Genomic DNA, 20,127 nt, shown 5'->3' on the forward strand with positions numbered 1-20,127 from the left:
GCCTGCTCTCCCCAGTTAGCCAAAATTCCATCACTCCTTATTGTCGTACCTAACACTCACTGTATTCCACGTTTCTGTTATTGGCCTCATCTTTTCTCCTGATACCCTGTGGGAATCTACATTTGACTCCTAATGTTATAGGCCAATACTTTTGAAGGCAGAAAGCTTGCCTACTATTCTGGATTGTTCATTATGGAGATATTCTAGATATTTCCCACCCCCCACAAATCAACAAACAAAGGCTTTAAAAGAAAATAAATACATAACATGAGATAGTTTTCTGAATAGACATACGTAGGAACATTGATGGGGCTTCCCTGGGGGCTCAGACAGTAAAGAATCTGCCTGTAATGTGGGAGATCTGAGTTGGGAAAGTCCCTTGGAGAAGGGAATGGCAACACACTCCAGTATTCTTGCCTGGGAAATCTCATGGACAGAGGAGCCTGGTAGCTACAGTCTATGGAGTTACAGAGAGTTGGGCAGGACTGAGCAACTAACACTTTTCACTTTCACTTTAGGAGCATTGATGTGTAAGCCAGTAGCAGACTTCCAGAGCTAAAAAGGGTCTGAGGAATTATTTCAGTCTACTCATTTACAGATAACGAAGGGGGCTCAGATTTGGGTGACTTAGCCAAGATCTCAAAGGAAGTTGGGACACTGAGTTAGGTCTAGAACAGGATTTGTCCAATCCAATGGTTCTCAACTTGTGATGTTTTCACCTATCAGGGGACAACTGGCAATGTTATAGAGATGCTCCAGTAGGTAGAGGCCAGGGTGCTAAACACCTGACAAGGTGCAGGACAGCTCCCTAAAACAAAGAATTATCCAGTTCAAGTTGTTAGTGGCATGGATGGTAATAAATGTCCATCCAACTCCAGACCAGCCCTTTTTTTTACTTCAGCGGTGTCCGTCATGTATTTTTTGTTTTGTTCTGGGAATTATATATTGTTAATAAAGATTCAGGTCATTTAAGCTTTAGCAAAAGCAGACCAGTACATGTTCAATGTACAATATTGTGATTTTAATCATAAAGTTAGGTTATGAATCACGGAAGCATGAGGAAGAAAATCCAGTGTGTTTCCATGTCTTTCAGGGTGAGTACCAGTTAGATAACTTTTAAACTGGTAGTTGTCACATTTCTTAGACTTGAACATTTTCTAACTTTAATTTTACTTTAAAGGAGCAAAAATATATCTTTTTCAGGCTGTCACAGTTGGCTACCAAAGTCAATAATTCCACTTGATTGAATTTTCTATCAGACATTTGACAAATGACATTTCAAATTCTTGTTCAAAGTCCTCATTGTTGGGCTCTATTATTTTCGATCTATTTTTTTTTCTTTTTTTTTTTCGATCTATTTTTAATTGGAGAATAATTACAGTGTTGCGTTGGTTTCTGCCATATAACAGTGTGAATCAGCCATAAGTATACATACATCCCATCCATCTTGAGCCTCCCTCCCTAGCCGCCCACCCTGTCCCACCCCTCTAGGTCATTACAGAGCACCTGGCTGAGCTCCCTGCTTTATACAGTGGTTTCCCGTTTTATACATGGTAGTGTATAAGTGTCAGTGCTACTATCTCGATTCGTCCCACCCTCTCCTTCCCCCACTGTGTCCACAAATCTGTCCTCTATGTCTGCATCTCTATTCCTGCCCTGCAATAGGTTCATCAGTACTATTTTTTCCTATATTTCATATGTATGTGTTAATATATGATATTTGTTTTTCTCTTTATGATCTACTTCTTTCTGTATAACAGGCTCTAGATTTATTCACCTCATTTCAACTGACTCAGATTCATTCCTTTTTTATGTCTGAGTAATATTCCTTTGTATACGTGTACCACTACTTCTTTAGCCATTCATCTGTTGATGGACATCTAGGTTGCTTCTGTGTCCTGGCTATTGCAATTAGTGCTACGGTGAACATTGGGAAGCATGTGTCTTTTTGAATTATGGCTTTCTTGAAGTATATGCCTAGTAGTGGGATTGCTGGGTCATATGGTAGTTTTATTCCTAGTTTTTAAAGGAATCTCCATACTGCTTTCCATAGTGGCTATATCAATTTACATTCCCACCAACAGTGCAAGAGGATTCCCTTTTCTCCATCCTCTCCAGCTTTTATTGTTTTTAGATTTTTTGGATGATGGCCATTCTAACCATTGTGAGGTGATACCTCATTGTAGTTTTAATTTTCATTTCTCTAATAATTAATGTTGAGCATTTTTTTCTTGTGTTTGTTGGCCAACTGTATGTCTTGTATGTTTGGAGAAAGTTTTCCAGTTTTTTCTTGTTTTAAAAAACAAATTGGCCAACCCCTTGGCCTACTGTCTTAAAATATGGAGAGAAGTTCATGAAAACTTGCACCCTGTGGGGCTGAGGGAGAGTGGAAGAGATTTTCAAGTGCTCTCACCTTGTGTGATGATTCCCTGTTTCATCAGGTGGAGATGGAGTCCTGGACAGTCCCTTGTCCTTAATATATCAGGAAAATAAAAATCCAAGTGAGAATAAAACATAAACTCATGTTAAAATAAAAAAGCAAACTGACATATTGAATGAACATACTTATCTGAAAAATTACTCTGTAAAGGTCCCATCAATTCTCAGCATTAACAGAGAGAACTAATTTCTGTATTGACCTAAAAGGCCTGGAAAGTTCACTCTTAATCCTCTGGAAGCAAAATTTTTCTTTTCCATTGTCATTGACTGACTCTACTTGTGATATTAGAAGAGATGAGAACCCATCACGGTTGACTTAATGTTGTGTGTGTATTTGGTCCAAGTTGGTGCACTCTTCCAAGAAACTATGTGCAAATGGTTCACATTGCTGGGTAAATTATGTGATACAGGGTGCATCACAATCTTTGGTCTTGTGCAGTATATCTATGAGGATGGCATGGCAACTCACTCCAGTATTCTTGCCTGGAGAATCCCATGGACAGAGGAGCCAGGTGGGCTATACGGTCCATGAGGTCACAAAGAATAGGACACGACTGAGCGAGTAAGCACAGCACAATATACTTATACACAGAAAGTGAAGTCACTTATTCCAAGTCACTAGACATATGTGATTGGATGACAGAACCCAGATCTACAATCTGGTCCAATTTCTGAGGTCCGAGTAGGAGAGGAGAATACAGATATATGTCAGTTAAAAATAATGTATCTATGTTGACATCAACTTTCACTTCCTGGTTTTTAAAAGAAAATGTACTACATTTTTAAATACAATGAATATTTCTCCACAGGGGGAACATTCTTGAATTTGTTTTTGCTTGAAAGCCAAAAGCTTTTTTTTTATTCTCAACTAGAGTTTCTTCACAATGGGTTTTTTGATATAAGGAATTTCTTCTGTCGTTTTGAAGACTTGATGTTCAGCTTTCTCATTTATTCTAATGATATTCTATGCTATCATATCTGCTGTTGGTTGGTATAAGTCACTGCAAATATAGACAAGATATAAGTAAATAACATTAAAAAATTCTTACTATGTCTGTTTTCCTTTTTCAGTATCTATACTGAGAGCACAGCCTTGGACACTCTGCCTTTTGATTACACTTCACAAAAGGGCTTTCCTGATAGCTCAGTTGGTAAAGAATACACCTGCAATGCAAGAGACCTCAGTTCAATTCCTTGGTCAGGAAGATCCACTGGAGAAGGGATAGACTACCCACTCCAGTATTCTTTGGCTTCCCTTGTGGCTCAGCTGGTAAAGAATCCACCTACAAGGCGGGAGACCTGGGTTTGATCCCTGGGTTGGGAAAATCCTCTAGAGAAGGGAAAGGCTACCCACTCCAGTATTCCGGCCTGGAGAATTCTATGGACTATATAGTCCATGAGGTTGCAAAGAGTCGGACTCGATTGAGCGACTTTTACTCACAAAAGAAACTCCTTTGATTCACCCACTCTCATATCATATAATACGTTAAAACATTATAACCCCCAATTTACAGACTGTATTCCACAGGTTACACTTTTGTATTGACTAACTCCCTGGGGATGTGTCTTCTTTAAAATTTTTTTTGATCATGTGTCCTAACTACAAAAAAATATTTCTTTCCTTCATTCAGTAAATATCTATTAATGAAAAAAAATTATGTCCCATGCTCTGGGGTTAGAGTAATGAACAACAGGAAACACATCCAGGAGCTTTACTCTAGTGAGGAGGAGCACAGGTGTATTTCTGCACCAGTATGTTGTGTACACTGAGGTAGATGGTCAGAACCACAGTGAGATATCACCTAACACCTGTCAGCATGGCCATCATCAGAAAGACCACAGGTAACAAATGTTGGCAAAGATCTGGAGAAAAGGGAAGCCTAGTATGTTGTTGTAATTGTAAATTGGTGCAGCCATTATGGAGAACAGCATGGCGGTTCCTCAAAAAACTAAAAATAGAGCTACCATATGATCCAGTAATTCTACTTGGATATATATCCAAAAAAAACAAAAACTCTAATTCAATGAGATATCTGCACCCCAATGTTATAGCAGTATTGTTTACAATAGCGAAGATATGGAAGCAATCTAAGTGTTCATCAGCTGATGAATGACTAAAGGAAGATGTGGCATTCTCTCTCTCTCTCTCAATGGAATGTTAACCATAAAAGAGAATGAAATTTTGTCATTTGCACAACATGGGCAGACCTAAAGGGTATTATGCTTAGTGAAAAAAGACAGAAAAAGGCAAATACTGTATGTTATCATTAATGAATGATAAAACTAATGAATGGGTATAACAAAAAAATACAAGAGGTAGATGGCTAGGTGGTAGAGGCTGAATATAATTCCTTGGGGTCTTGGAAGAGAGATAAGTACACACATCCTACTTTTGAATGATGCTCCATAGTGTTTGGTTAGGAAGCTCCTCCATCAGTAAACTAGCAACCTATTTACATTTCAAGAAGGTCAACTTGAGGGGATGTTTTTACAGTAGGCAGTTTTTTTGTTTTGTTTTTTGTTTTAAATTATTTATTTTAATTGGAGGCTAGTTACTTTACAATATTATGGTGGTTTTCTCCATACATCAACATGAATCAGCCATGGGTGTACAGGCATCCCTCCATCCTGAAACCTCCACCTACCTCCCTCCCCACCCCATGCCTCTGGCTGTCCCAGAGCACAGAGCTTTGAGTGCCCTGCTTCATGCATCAAACTTGCACTGGTCATCTATTTTACATATGGTAATATACATGTTTTAATTCTATTCTCTCATATCGTCCCACACTAGAGTAGGCAATGTTTTATGAGTTCTTTTACATTTCCATTACAGAAGAATGCCTAAATTTTGTCCTATTTTTCTCTCTCCCTGGATTCTTCAGGGCTATATTCAGTCTTTGTCTCTCACCCATTGATTTCATTTGTGACTTGCAATTTCACAGGTATCATAGTGTGACTGTTGAAATGACTACTTGTTATGGATAAGTGATACCTAATATGTGATGTTTACTGTCAAAATATCCTGCTAAGGAGAGCACAAAATGGCCCACATTTCATTATGAGTGATTTTTAATGATAACATATGAACAGTAAGAGAATTGGGAGGTCCATTGACTAAATGGAAATATGCCTCTTATGTAGGTTGCTGTGTGCTCTCTTTTCTCTGCAGGTTAATTGGCACGGCCACCATAGCCCTGAAGGACCTGATGGGTGACCAGAGCAGATCACTGCCCTACAAACTGATCTCCCTGCTAAACGAAAGGGGGCAAGAGACTGGGGTGAGCATTTCCCTCTTATTGAATGGCTTTGAAGTGAGATGGTTAAGCACAAAGATTCATTAAGATAAGTGTGACATTATATTAGCTCACTACACACACAAACACACATACACAAACCTATTGTTTTTGAGATAAATAGGTGTGTTTGCAAGTGATATGGCCTCATCCTATACTCTTACTGACAGAACTGCAGGTTAGATAAACTTGATTTTCTGTGGCAGAATGCTATAGCTTGAGTGGGACCCTCACTTAGTACAGATTTGTGTGTATTCACTTAGGTGTTAACATTTGCGTGGTGAGTGTAGCTCGTGTGTCAGACGTACTTTGAAACATTCTATGGAAGGTAATTCATTAATATTAGACCAGAATATCAAGATGTTCATATCATGATCTTTATAATTGTATTGGCAGCTGAATGTTTTCTGATCACAGCCTCTCTAAATGAGTGTACACTGATATTGTCTGATATGAGACCAGAAGAGAGAGAGACTTTCTGAAATGTGCTTTTAAAAAATTTGACTCAAGTATCACAACTCTCAGATTTTTTTAAAAAATAATTTTATTTATTTATTTTTTGGTTGTGCTGTATCTTCACTGCTATGCGGGCTATTCTGTAGTTGCGGCACACAGGCTTATTGCGGTGGCTTCTCTTCTTGCTGAGCACAGACAGGCTCTAGGGTGCACAGGCTTCAGTGGTTGTGGTTCCCAGATTCTAAAGCACAGGCTTAGTAATTGTGGCTCATGGGTTTAGTTGCTCTGAAGTATGTGGGATCTTCCTGGACCAGGGATCAAACTCATGTCTCCTGCATTGGCAGGTGGATTCTTTACCACTGAGCCACCGGCTAAATACCTCAGATTTCTTAAGATTGCTAACAAACACTCATAAAACTTGCCTTGTTAACCTCTGACGCCTTCATTTTCTGAACAATTTATTTTACATGGGAGCCTGGGCAAATGGGAGAAAGTTTAAAGTAAAACAAGCACTCATAGAGCTTTTGTCTTGTTAACTTCTGATGCCTTCAGTTTCCGAACAGTTTATTTTGCATGGGAGCCTGGGCAAATGGGAGAAAGTTTAAAGTAAAAGAGGCCCTCCCTGTAGGCAAGAATACATTAATGCCCATTAGGAATGTCAGTTTTGCTAGTCTAGTCTCCAAAACATATAGGTTTGCTTTTAGTTAGCATTCTAATCATAAAACGTACATTCAGAACATCAGCTCTCATCTATCTACTCAAAACCAGACTGAGAGGAATGATACTAAGGGAAGATGATACATAAGGCAGTGATATTTCTGGGTGTTTTTCTTCTCTTTAAAGCAGAGAAGGAAAGCATATGTAGAACCCTGAAATGGCAGAATTGTGCTGATTGAATGGAGTAAGGAAGTATAAAGTCCTGGCCCCCTGGTATCTTCTCACCCCCATTGGGGGGCCTTCAGCACCTCAGAATCCTGAGGTTATTGGGAAACCACTGATACAGAGGTCAAGCCATTCATGGACTCTTCTAGGGTTTGAAAGTTGAATTCTTGGATTAAGTTTGGCAGTTGAGCCCCTGATTGCATCCAGTGTTCCTATTGTGGTCACTTGTAGCCATGAGACACTGCTCTTCCAATTCTATATTTGCCAAGGAACTGCTGTCAGAGACATCATTTACTTTCTTGTTCAGTGTCTCCCAGGTCATAGTTCCTAAGTTGGCAAAGAATATGCTGATCCATGTGGAAATATTCACTGATGACTAGACAGGTGGGAAAAAAACAGGGCAATACATAATGTGTGTGTGTGTGTTAGAGTTTACCAGGTGCAGCAAAAGTAGCAAATGAAAGTGTGGGAGATGCCCATTTAAATTTGAATTTCAGATAAATGATGAGTCATTTTGTAGGATAGGTATGTCCCCAATTTTATGCCCTATATTTTATCTGATAACCTGGGTAGAGTGTGAGTGTACCCCATTTTATTTACAAAGGACATCTTTTATTCTGAGATTTATCCTTCCTCATTTTTGCTGTTTAAATCCTTTATTTTGTGAAATGCTTGTAAAAGTAGATGGTAGTTGTGGGCATGCGTTTGACAAAATTAGTGAGGCTATGTTGAGTCCCACTAGCAAACTCTTGAAATTTTATCAGTTCATTAAATATGAAAGTATAGGAAACTGCACTAAAATGATGCTCCACATGAGGAATTTAACTCAGATTTTTTAAATGGAAATAATTTTATTTCCTATAATGAGTTTAGTATGTTTCTTCCTTTCTGATAACGAAAGTTTATGTAACATTTTCTGTTCTTCTACTTGCCTTGGCTTCTAGCCAACTTGGGGTCAAGAGGAGTGGTACTTATATTTAGCCTCATATTTTGCATATTTGTTTCCTCTTTCAACAGACTTGTTTCCCTTTTTTGAACCCCATTTTATGAATCACATTATTCTATAACTTTTCATTAGCCACATAAAAATCTTTTTGGAGAGGAGTGTGAAAATAAATTTCAGCAATTAACAAAGATGTCAATGAGCGAACAAAAACCTTAATCACTTAGAATGAGCCTCTGGAACTGTAATTCTGTGATTGGAGGCCATCTCCAGCCTAGGAAAGAGGCTCATGACAAGTTCATGCTTGCTTGTCACAACTTTCCTCCGGTTTATGAGGCTGCCCCTTAGCAATAATACACTTGGCAACCTGTACCAGGCACCTGATTTTGCAGGCGTTCCCAGTTCACCTGGGCTCACATTTGGGAAGATACGAACAGTGGAGGGTGTGTCACCCTTCTCTCTCTCTTCTCACTTTCCCATCCCCCTGCTCACCTCTTCGAGAAATTTTACTGCTGCTGAATTGATTTGTGTTGTGTCTGAAGCATTTTGATGCCCTGCACTGATTCTATCTGCTATGACTTTTTCTACCCAGGCCACAATTGACCTGGTGATTGGCTATCATCCACCTTCAGCTCCACATCCAAATGACCCCGGTGGGACCAGCATGCCAGGCATAGGAGGTAAGCTGACTCTCCTGAAGGCCCAGCCTTCAGTAGGGGAATCTACTAAAGTGACACAAGGACTCACCAGGAAAGCTTTCCTTGTCACTAGACTCTCTATGGGCTTCCCTGGTGGTTCAGTCAGTAAAGAATCTGCCTGCAATGCAGGAGACCCAGGTTCAATTCCTAGGTTGGGAAGATCCCCTGGAGAAGAGAATTGCTACCCAATCCAATATTCTTGCCTGGAGAATTCCATAGACAGAGGAGCCTGGTGGGCTAGTCTCCATGGAGTCGCAAAGAGCTGGACGTGACTGAGCGACTAACACTTTCACTATTCACTTTCAGACTCTCTAAACTTCCCTGCCTACCTAGAGAGGGCCCAGGAGGCAGGTGGAGCTGCCCTGAATTGGGACATTACAAGAGTCTACCAAATACCCTTTAAAGGAGAAGTGACAGTGAGACAGTTCCTTGCTGTTCCTGAAATTCAGCCTCTGTACACAGGTGCCAGCTTAAAGAGTTTTGGATAAAGTAGAAAGAAGTAGCTTTATTGTTTTGCCAGGCAAAAGAGCCACAGCTGGCTAATGCCTCAAGACTGTGTCTCACCCTGGAGGAAGTAGTGAAGAGTCTCAGTGTTCAAGGAGCTGGGTGTGATCAGCTCGTGGACATTCTTCTGACTGGTTGGGGGTGAGGTAATTGGGAGTTAGCATCATCAACCTTCTGGTTCCAACCAGTCTTGGGTCTATGAGCTTGTGGGCAGCATACAGTGAACTTCTTCCTCCTGGTTGGGGTTCCAGTATCTGCAAAACAGCTCAAAGGACATGGCTCAGAATATTATCTATATAGTCCTTGAAGAACTAAAAGTCTTTGACTTTGCTTCATAGCTAAAGTATTGTTATTTTGTCTGGCTTGACTGTTCTTTCTTTCTGCATGTTCTTACCTCTCTGATGAAATTTATTCTTTGACTAAATCTATTATACAGAAAAAAGGCAGGACATGAGTGGGGGTCTATTCTGGAAAGCCTCCTAGGTTCCTGCTTGGGTACCTGACTGAGCAACCTCACATGAGACCGCCCACCACATGGACTCCAGCAGGAGGTCCCAGGCAAGGCTTTGCTTAGGGTTTGTAGCTTGCACCCTGGATGATGTCAGCTGGTTGTGAGTCTCAGGAGTGGTCTCTCTCTTCACATGTCTGCACCCCCTAACTGTGCCGTCACCAGGCTGTGCGCTCAGTCCCCTGTCTCACGGGTTGGAGTCCCTCTCTCCCGCTTGGCCACAACCCCTTCCCACCTCCCAACAGCCCCTCTCTCCTTTAACCAAGGCCTTCTGGCTGCACAACCCACCTTGTGCTCGGACGTGGGCTGTGGGTCATTCAGGGCCATTGGGTGCTGCTCTGGATGGGGTTAGGTCTCAGGGTAAATTTGGGGCTGCAGGTGGATGGACATCTATAAGACAGTCTGGCCTTTCACACAGCGGAGTCCGACCTCCTCCTGGTGTCTTTCCAGGGTGACATGATGCTTCACGTCTCTCTCTGCCTTCCTCTGCCTGAAGGTGTGTCACCAGACAGCCCCGTCTCCCCAGCCTTGACATGCGCCCCAGGAAGGGAGGGCCCGCTCACCCTGCCACACTCACCGCCACCTGGACATTCTCCTTCCTGGAGAGGCGCCGTAACCCCGGTTCCTGCCAGTCTTGGTTCTCAGGACCTTTCTTCTCTGCGTTTCTCAGAACTCAGCGCTTTGACCACCTGAGAGGTTTTCTCGGCACCTGCAGCAGCACCTCCTTTCCTGCCCTGTAGTGTCTGTCCCCTTGCTGTGTGACTTTGTCTGTCTCAGCCTCATCCCAGACATTGCCCCCACTCACCCACCCTGCAAATGGCTCACTATTATGGTTTGGACCTATTTATTGACCTGGCAGTTGTGTGTTCAGCATTAGTTACCTGGCTCTTCCTTCCTCAGAGATAGTTATGACTGACATAGCCCCTTACCTCTTACAAGGACACCAACACATCAGCAATGCACTCTGCCTTCACCTTCCCAGTGGCACCTTGGTCACGCTGCTTGGTCCTCTAACTCTCGGCCTCACAAGGCCCCGCAATGGCTGAGAACATCTGTGGCTCCCTTTGCTGTCACAGCAGTGATGATGGATGCACCACAGAGGAAGGAGTGGGGTCTTGAGCAGCACTCCATGAGGGGATGGCCCGAGTGGTCCAACCCATTTCCTTCCCACCACCTCCACCAATGCCTGCACTCATCAGCATTTGCTCTGGCCTGGGAAGGACAGTGGGTACTTTTTGGCGCAAAAAAGGCACCCCCAACTGGCGGGCTGTTTGCTGGAGCCACTGACTTGGGAGAAGCAGGGTGCCTTTTCTTACCCTGATATTTTCCCTGGGTCACTTCCTGTTTCCTGTTTCTTAGCTTCCTAAGGCTGCTGTAATAAGGTACCACAAACTGGTGACTTGACCAATGGAAATGTGTCCTCTCTAGTTCTGGAGCCTAGATGTCTGGAATCAAAGTGTCCAGCGGTTGGTTCCCTCTAAGGACTCTGTTCCACGTTTCTGTCCCAGCCTCTGGGGGTTGCTGCCAGTTCTTGGTGTCCCGTGGCTTGTAGATTCATCACTCCAGTCCCCACCTCTGTCATCACATGGTGTTCGCCCTGGTGTCTGTCTCACATGCTGCTCTCTGTGTGTCTGTGTCCAAATTTCTCATCTTATTTGGACACCAGGCTTTGGATTCAGTCCACCCTAATCCAGTGTGATCTCCAGTTAACTTGATTATGCCTGCAAGACCCTATTCCAAACAAGGTCACATTCTGAGGTTACAGATGGACATGACTTTTGAGAGGACACTATTCAACCCTATATAGTGAAAGAAAGTCACTCAGTCGTGTCTGACTCTGCAGACTCCTCTGTCCATGGAATCCTCCAGGCAAGAATACTGGAGCAGACCCAGTGTTTAGTGGAGCCATAATAATGGAATGAAGCCACTCCCTTCTCCAGATTTTCCCAACCCAGGGATTAAACCTGGGTCTCCCTCATTGCAGGTAGATTCTTCACTGTCTGAGCCACCAGGGAAGCCCCTGTATACTGATAGATAAAAGGCAGTTTCATTGTCTTTATTCCATTTCAAGAGCCAGGATGTTAAATGAGCCCTTTTGTGATACCCTTTCAGCTGGGCTTTTAGAGGGGGGCGAAAATAGCTCTGAGCTTCATTCAAGTAGAAAGCATAAACTTATAGTTTACAGTGAACTAGCACCACACAGATTCTTAGTATTGAATATTTATGGAGTAAAGAAATTGGTTGTTGGGTATTCTGATTCATTGCTTGGTGCTGCAGTGCTGAGGGTGGTAAATTCTTTAAGATACAGCTCCTGCTCTCCAGGAACTTTCAGCCAGGTTTGGAGACAAGACTTTTCTTGAAGGTATAACATTATGGATAACAGCAAGGGTTTTGGAGTCAGACTGGCCTAGGTTGGATTCTGTGTCTGTTGTTAATTAGCCGTGTGACCTTGGTTAAGTCATTAGCCTTTCTGAATCTCTGTTTTCTTTTACTGTAAGGTGAGGAACATAGTAGTACATCATGATGTGGCTGCAAAGATTAAATGAGAATACATAGAAAGCACTCAGTCCAGTGCCTGTCATAGAGTAAGTCCTACCTGAATGTGGTCTTTATTTTTATTATTACAAAAAATAATTCTGGGTGACTTGTAGTCATGAGTTCATTTGAGTGCCTCAGTCTTTATGAACATTCAAATTGTTTCTTCTAAAAAGCAGAGCTATTAGAAAAGAATGATCTGAGTCACGCTGAGATGACTAAGTGCTTTCTTGTTAAATATTTGGAAAAAAACAGAATGTGTCTTAGTGGACCAGGAAGACTTTGAGAATAAACAGTTTATCAAGCTGTTGGGAGTATAGACAGAGGTCCCATCTCCTGAGACGGACTCTTGTGAGCCCAAGCTCAGAAAACATGCCATTTCCCTGGAGCAAAGGCTGCTTCCTTAGCAATGAGAAAAGCATCAACTCTTGAACTTTTAAACTCACTGGGGAGAAAACCCTTGCATCCAGACTCCCTTTCCCCGAGACTCCTTCTCCTCATGGGTTGTCTGGGCAGCACTGAGCTCCAGCAATGCTTGTGGACTGAGTCTCCTATCCTTTTAGGAAGCTGACTCCCAGCAGGTTCTGTGGTGGGTGGCCAAGATCTGCTTCATAAATTCTTTTTAATATCTGATACTGCTGGATGGAGATAGGAAATGAGCCAGAACTTGGGTTCCTTTTATTTGGATTTCAAACAAAGAATATTGATGAGCTGTGTACACAGGACAATTTTATGTTAAAGTGTGAAATGACAGTGAAATTTTTCTCTTCAAAAAATGAACAGGTTTCTTTGATCCGGAAGTACTGTCTTTGTTCTACAAGATTAACCGTCACCATGACTGGGTTAAGGGTAGCATTCTGAATATCAATTTCATAATCCGGCTAAAAGAAACTTTTCTTCAACATTTAAAAAACTTTCAATGTTCTAGATTATCTGGATGTGTTAAGATAAAACTCTTTTTGTCTTAATATGACAATTCAACTAAGCAAGGGTATCTTTGAGTCCTTAGTAAAACTCAACAGTAGGGAAGATCCTAGGAACAAAAAACCTACAGCCTACAATCTTGGGGGAAATAGGACTGACAAACATGAGACAGAGAAATAACAGCAACGCAACCACACCTCCTGCCATTGCAGACTTCAACATACAGACGATCAGGCCCAGAAATTGGTTTTTCCACTTCTCTTAAATTTTTTAAAGGTTTTTTTAAATTTTTTTTTTTTTATGTGGACCATTTTTAAAGTCTTTAATCTGTTACAATATTGTTTCTGTTTTATGTTTTGCTTTTGGGCCATGAGACTTGTGGGATCTTAGCTCTCTGATTAGAGATCAGCACCGTCTGCTTTCGAAGGCAAAGTCTTAACTACTGCACTGGACCGCCAGGAAAGTCCCATCACTTCCCTTAAATTGACTCTTTAAAAAATGTTACAATTTTATATAAAAGTAATGAGTCCACTCCCTCTAATTTAAATACATCTTTTCAAAGTTTAAAATGTGACTTTGTTGGGGCTGTTTTTTAGTTCAAAAGCAGTATCTGCTTATAAAATGATAAACATCACAGGGAATGTAAGACATAAGAACATACAGACCTCTCACCCTTCTGTGATAACCACTATTCACCACTACTGATATTGATTTTAAAGGTTACCATCCACATAGTGGGTTGTGCAAAGAAGAAGTTGGAAATATTAATGAGAGAACACAGAAGTGCAGACTTTCAGAAAAATTCAGCTCTGCAAGTTGAAGAAACTAATTATGATCATAGATTATGGGAATGGAACAATTTGGAGGTTGTTTTTTTTTTTAAGTACTCTTTAAGAGCAATTTTAGGTTTACCATAAAATTGAGAAAACTACATAGAGATTTCCCATATACCCCCTGCCCCCGCCTATGCATGGCTTTCCCCACTATGAACGTCACTCAGCACAATGGTACTTTTTTTTTAATTTACAAAGGATGAAACTTCATTGACATATCATAATCATCCAAAGTCCATAGTTTACCTTAGAGCTCACATTTGGTGTTGTATACTCCAAGGTTTGGACAAATGTATAATGATATATATCTGTTGTTATAGTATCATGCAGAATATTTTAACTGCCCTAAAAATCTTCTGTGCTTTGCATATTCATCTTCTCCCCAGCCACACCCCCTAACCTTTGGAAACCACTGATGATTTCATTGTCTCCTAGTTTTGCCTTTTCCAGAATATTATAGAGTTGGAATCATACAGTATGCAGTCTTTTCCAATTGGCTTCTTTCACTCAGTAATGTGCATTTAAGGTTCCTCTATGTCTTTTCTTGACTTGATAGATCTTTTTTTTTTTAATTGCTGAGTAATACTCTGTTGTCTGGATTTACCACAAAGACATCTTGGTTCCTTCCAAGTTTTGTAATTATAAGTAAAGCTGCTATAAATATCCGTGTGCAGGTTTTTGTGTGGACCTAAGTTTTCAACTCCTTTGGATAAATACCAAGGAGCATGATTGCTGGGTGATAGGGTAAGGTATATGTAGTTTGTAAGAAACCAACCAAACTGCCATCCAAAGTGGCTGTACCAGTTTACATTCTCACCAGCAATCCATGTTGCTCCATATTGTCAACATTTGGTATTGTCAGTATTGTGTTATTTTGCATTTCTCTGATGATGTATGATGTAGAACATCTTTTCATATGCTTATTTGCTAACTGTGCGTCTTCTTTGATGAGGTTTCTGTTAAGATCTTTGGCCTGTTTTTAAATCAGGTTGTTTAATTTGTTATTGTCAAGTTTTAAGAGTTATTTTATTTTATTTTGTTTTGTTTTAAGACTTTTTGTATATTTTGGGTAACAGTCCTTTATTACATGTGTCTTTTGCAAATGTTTCCTCACCATCTTGGCTTATCTTCTAATTATCTGGATATTGTATCTCACAGAGTAGAAGTTTTTAATTTTAATGAAGCCCAGCTTATCAATGATTGCTTTCATGGATCAGATCTTTGGTATTGTATCTAAAGGATTCTTTTTTTTTTAATTGATTTGTCTACACTGGGTCTTGGTTGTGACATGTGAGATCTTCGATGAATTGCTGCATGTGGGATCATTAGTTGCGGCATGCAAACTCTTAGTTGCACGTGTGGGATTTAGTTCCCCAGGGATTGAATTCTGGCTCCATGAATTGGGAGCACAGAATCTTAGCCACTGGACAATCTGGGCATTCCTTAAGAGGTTCATTTTTAAGGAAGGCTTCCTTGAAGCTCTTAATGTCAAAATGGCAAAGGCTGTGTACCCTGGGGCCTTGGTGACTTAACTGAACATGTGTGGTGTCAAAAAGTCCACTTTTCTTTGCTTGCCTCTTGAGACTGTTCCTATGACAGAGGGGTGGACTGACTCACTTGACCACAGGCTTGACCTTCTGAAAATTTGTTATTTTGCTGACTTGATTTGCCAGATGTCATTTAGTTTGACTGGAACCTACATTCCCATGGCCAGAATAAACTATTTTTAAAATCTCACATCTATTTTTGAAGAACAGTCTGTTAAAAGTGTACATCCTTCAGTGCTAGAAATGCAAAAAAAAAAAAAAAAAGTAGCTAGACTTGGCTGCTTCAAATTCATTTCATTCCACGGATGCCAAAGTCACTTTGCTTGAAATTAAATTCAGTCCAGTTCAGAAAACATTTACTGGCACCTGTCTATGGAGCATACAGAAGAGAGAAATGTACTGTTTGCCACCAAGGAGCTTGTGTTTCAGTAGAAAGGTAAGATATAAACATAATTGTAGATCAGAGCTGAATATAATAAATTCCTCAAGGGAAGACTAAGCTAATTATTACGTGGGAAACAATTTCTTAGAGAAAAGACTTTTTTGGCTATATTTCAACTGTGTATCTTTATGACCTAGTACAGCACTTGGAAAACCATAATTGTTCAATAAATGCTCAGTTGATTGAGTGAATGAATGAATGAGTGAATGGTGGATAAGCAATACATATGGTTTAAATTTTTGTTCAAGAAGGGCATTTTGGTGAACACCAGAGTATAGGCCAAAGTGACTGATACATTCAGAGAGTAATAAAAGGGAAGCATGTTCCTGAGGTCTAGGAGTGCCAGACTGAGGATCTTTTTTTTTTTTAATGGAATATTTATTTTTAAATTAAAAATTGTTTTTTGGCTGTGCTGGGTCTTTGTTGCTGTGTGGGTTTTTCTCTAGTTGTGGCAAGTGGGGGCTACTTTCTAGTTGTGGTATGCAGGCTCTTCTCATTGTAGTGGCTTCTCTTGTTGTGAAGCACAGGCTCTAGGGCAAGTGGGCTCAGTGGTTGCAACTCCCAGACTCTAGAGCAATAGGTGTGGCACAAGGTCTTAGTTGCTCCGTGACATGCTTCCTGGACCAGGGAAGTGAATTCTTTACCACTCCACATTGGCCGGCGGATTCTTTACCACTGAGCCACCAGGGAAGCCCCCAGACTGAGGGTGAATAGACCTTGAGGATCCATGGAAAACTTTCTGGACAAGGGACTGTTGTTCAGACCTGCCCTGAAACATGACTGATGTGTTAGAACGTCAACTGTAGGCACTCTTTCCATGATTAGGTCTCTAGTTGGCTTTGTCCAGCAAATTGATTGTATTAGGAAAATCAAGGTGATCATAATAAACAGATGGTTCTTAAATTTTAGACACAGTAAAATCATCAGGGGAAATCTTTAAATGTACAGATTTCCAGCACCTATCTTCAGAGACTTTAGTTGATCTGAAGTACAATCCCCCCAAGTCTGTATGGTTAACAGGAACTTCCAGGGGATCCTGATGAAGGCTGATGATGTTTTCGTTTTTAAATATTATTCATTTCAGTAATCTATTTGGCTGCACCATGTCTTAGTTGTGTCGCTCTGGATCTTCAGTCTTCCTTGAGGCTTGCAGGATCTTTAGTTGCGGCCTGTGAACTCTTAGTTGCAGCATGTGGGATCTAGTTCCCTGACCTGGGATTGAATCCAGGCCCCCTGCATTGGGAGCATGGAGTCTTAGCCACTGGATCACCAGGGAAGCTCCAGAAGGCCAGTTTTGGAGCTCATGTTGAGAAGCCCTAGAGTTGACCATTTTAATCTGGTTAATGTTATCTTGTCCGGACTCAGAGCTCTTGGTGCAGCATTTCCCAGATGGGCTCACAGCCTCCATTGATCAAAGGCAGATGCTGCCAGACTTTCTCTGCAAGCCTATCTTTGTATTGCTGTTTGGTTACAGACCTTTCTATGGTACCTTTGCTTTGGTCAGTGTATTGGAACTATTCCATAAGATTCTCAGGGCCTATATAGTGTGATTTACCCCAAAAACCAGAGTGGAGAGAAATGAATTGCTCATGCTTGAATGCTGACATTTATTCTAGCATGTTAGAAACCCAGCAAAGTTATTATTAAATATTCCAGATAAATCAGCATGTCATCTCCAAAAATATTTTCATGCTTAGAAATTTACTCTCTACTGTTCTGCTTCATACTTTTTAACTTGCACTGATTGTATCATACTAACTCTTGGTCCTGATTTTGCAGTGACCTTTTGCCCAAGGTAATTAAATTCTGCCTTAACCAGTACCACCATTTAACAAGACCTTGTCATGAGAAGCAAAGTTAATATCACAGGCAGAGACTGACATTCTAGGACTCTGGAAAAACAGGGTTGCTGTGTTTAGGAACAGGAAATAGTAAATGTTGACCAAAAAAAAAAAAAATTCATATAGAAAGGAGTCTCCATCAAGGAATGAAAGAAGATTAGCTGGGATGGTGACCCAATAAGTGCATAGGTGGAAAAGATGAGAGGCATGGGAAGTGTTTGGATAAAGGTGCTTGCTGGTCAGGATAGTCCTGGTCACCCTGATTACCTGTTTTCTCTGTGAAATAAGAAGTAAGGTCATTAGTTGATGGTGAGGAGGACAGAGTGTTGGACAATTTCAAGGTACAAAGTAGGTGGGAGTTCAAAAGGGTAGAGGGATTTGACCTTCTTGGCCAATCAATGGCCATCTCAAACCAAGATTTAGGACAACTTGGAGGTGGATGCCTTGGAAATGTGGTGCAATACCTGGTCAATCCTGTGAGTCCGCTGAATGTCTGAGATCATGAAATTAAAGTGACACTAGTCAGTAAGGTGTGTGTCCAAATTCATTTACCTTTGTGAATGAGTGTAGTCAGTGGAGACTCAAATGAACCAGGTGAGTACGATCTAGGGAGGGATTGAGGGGCACCTCGAGGCGTGGTTGCAGTGTTAGATCCCATGACCTAAGGGGTTGGGAGAAAAGCAAAGCAAGGACGTGAAGGAAGTGGGCAGCAGGGGACATGATGTGATCCATAGCTTGTGGCAGCCTGTATGGCCGCAGACTGTGGACTGGAGTCCCCGAAGGAGCAAACTGGAAAGATCTGAAAGAGGGCCAGTATAGTGGATCAAACAGTGTCCCCCACGCCCCAATTTCCAGTCTACACAGAACCTCAGAACATGAACTATTTGGGAACAGGGTCTTTCCAGATGTACTCTGTTAAAATGAAGTCATACTTAAATAGACCGGACCCTATAGTCAATGACAGGTATCCTGTGAGAAAAGGTGAGGACACATGGGGAGGAGGCAGAGATTAGAGTGATGCAGCCACGAGCCAAGGAACAGGCCAGCAGCCACCAACTAGTAAGAGAGGGAAGGATTTTTCTCAAGAGGCTTCTGAGGGAGCGTGGCCCTGCGAACACCTTGGTTTTGGAGTCTGGGGATTTGGGTCTCTCAGAATAAATTTTGGTTGTTTTAAGCCACTCAGTTTGTGCTACTTGGTTACAACAGCCCTAGGAATCAATTACCACCAGCAACTTTTCCTATTCAGTCAGCAGTTCCTAACTTACTGTTTCTCCCTGTGGTTATGAAACACTCATACTTTGTAGATCCTCTTTGCCATTCTTCAGCATACACCTGGGTCTCAGTACAGGGCACGCCAGCACAGTGGCTCAGGTTGGATAGTGAAACAGCTTGTGCTGTGAGAAGGGTGTGTTTGGCAGTGTCCTAAGGGCCCTGGTCATGCTTTGTGGAACACTTAGGGTGTCAGCATTGTTTAATCTTGTGCAGCTTCCCTCCACATAAAGGGGTGATTTCCTGCCCAAATAAACCTTCTCCTTCTACTCGGAGATGCAGGTGGTAGGGATCACTTGGTGCAGTTTCCCTCTGATCCTTCCTTTCAACCTAAAGTCTGACTAGTAGAAGGTGTTTCCAGAATAAATTGGCTCTTTGTTTCCTGCAGTTTCTTTCTGGAGCGTCCATCAAGAGGTTAGTGATTAGGGCTTGCTCAGAGCCCAGCACTGCAAAGGGCTATGATTTACCACTTCTTCTGCCATAAACAATGGAAACAGTGACAGACTTTATTTTCCTGGGCTCCAAAATCACTGCGGACAGTGACCACAGCCATGAAATTAAGACGTTTGCTCTTTGAAAGAAAAGCTATGGCAAACCTAGACAGCATATTAAAAAGCAGAGACACCATTTTGCCTACAAAGGTTCATATAGTCAAAACTACGGTTTTTACAGTAGTCATGTACAGATGTGAGAGTTGGACCATAAAGAAGGCTGAGCACTAAAGAATTGATGCTTTCAAACTGTGGTGCTAGAGAAAACTCTTGAGCATCCCTTGGACTGCAAGGAGATCAAACCAGTCAATCCTAAAAGAAATCAGCCCTGAACATTCATGGGAAGGACTGAAGCTGAAGCTCCAATACTTTGGCCACCTGATGAGAAGAGCCAACTCATTGGAAAAGACCGATGCTGGGAAAGATTGAGGGCAGGAGGAGAAGGTTGGATGGCATCATCAACTCTGGACATGAGTTTGAGCAAATTCTGGGAGATAGTGAAGGACAGGGAAACCTGGAGTG

The 20,127-nt window shown here is 41.5% G+C and overlaps 1 protein-coding gene across 1 annotated transcript in view; it reads left to right on the plus strand.

Moving 5' to 3' along the window:
* MYOF (myoferlin) overlaps nucleotides 1–20,127 on the plus strand; it is a 171,877-nt gene that overhangs the window by 42,210 nt on the left and 109,540 nt on the right. Inside the window, exons 4-5 of the mRNA XM_043475971.1 lie at nucleotides 5,609–5,717; nucleotides 8,606–8,693. Of these exons, the coding sequence (XP_043331906.1) occupies nucleotides 5,609–5,717; nucleotides 8,606–8,693 (197 nt within the window). The remainder of the gene's footprint in view (nucleotides 1–5,608; nucleotides 5,718–8,605; nucleotides 8,694–20,127) is intronic.

The sequence above is a fragment of the Cervus canadensis genome, chromosome 8, assembly GCF_019320065.1.
Source record: "Cervus canadensis isolate Bull #8, Minnesota chromosome 8, ASM1932006v1, whole genome shotgun sequence".
Classification (NCBI taxonomy): Eukaryota; Metazoa; Chordata; class Mammalia; order Artiodactyla; family Cervidae; genus Cervus; species Cervus canadensis.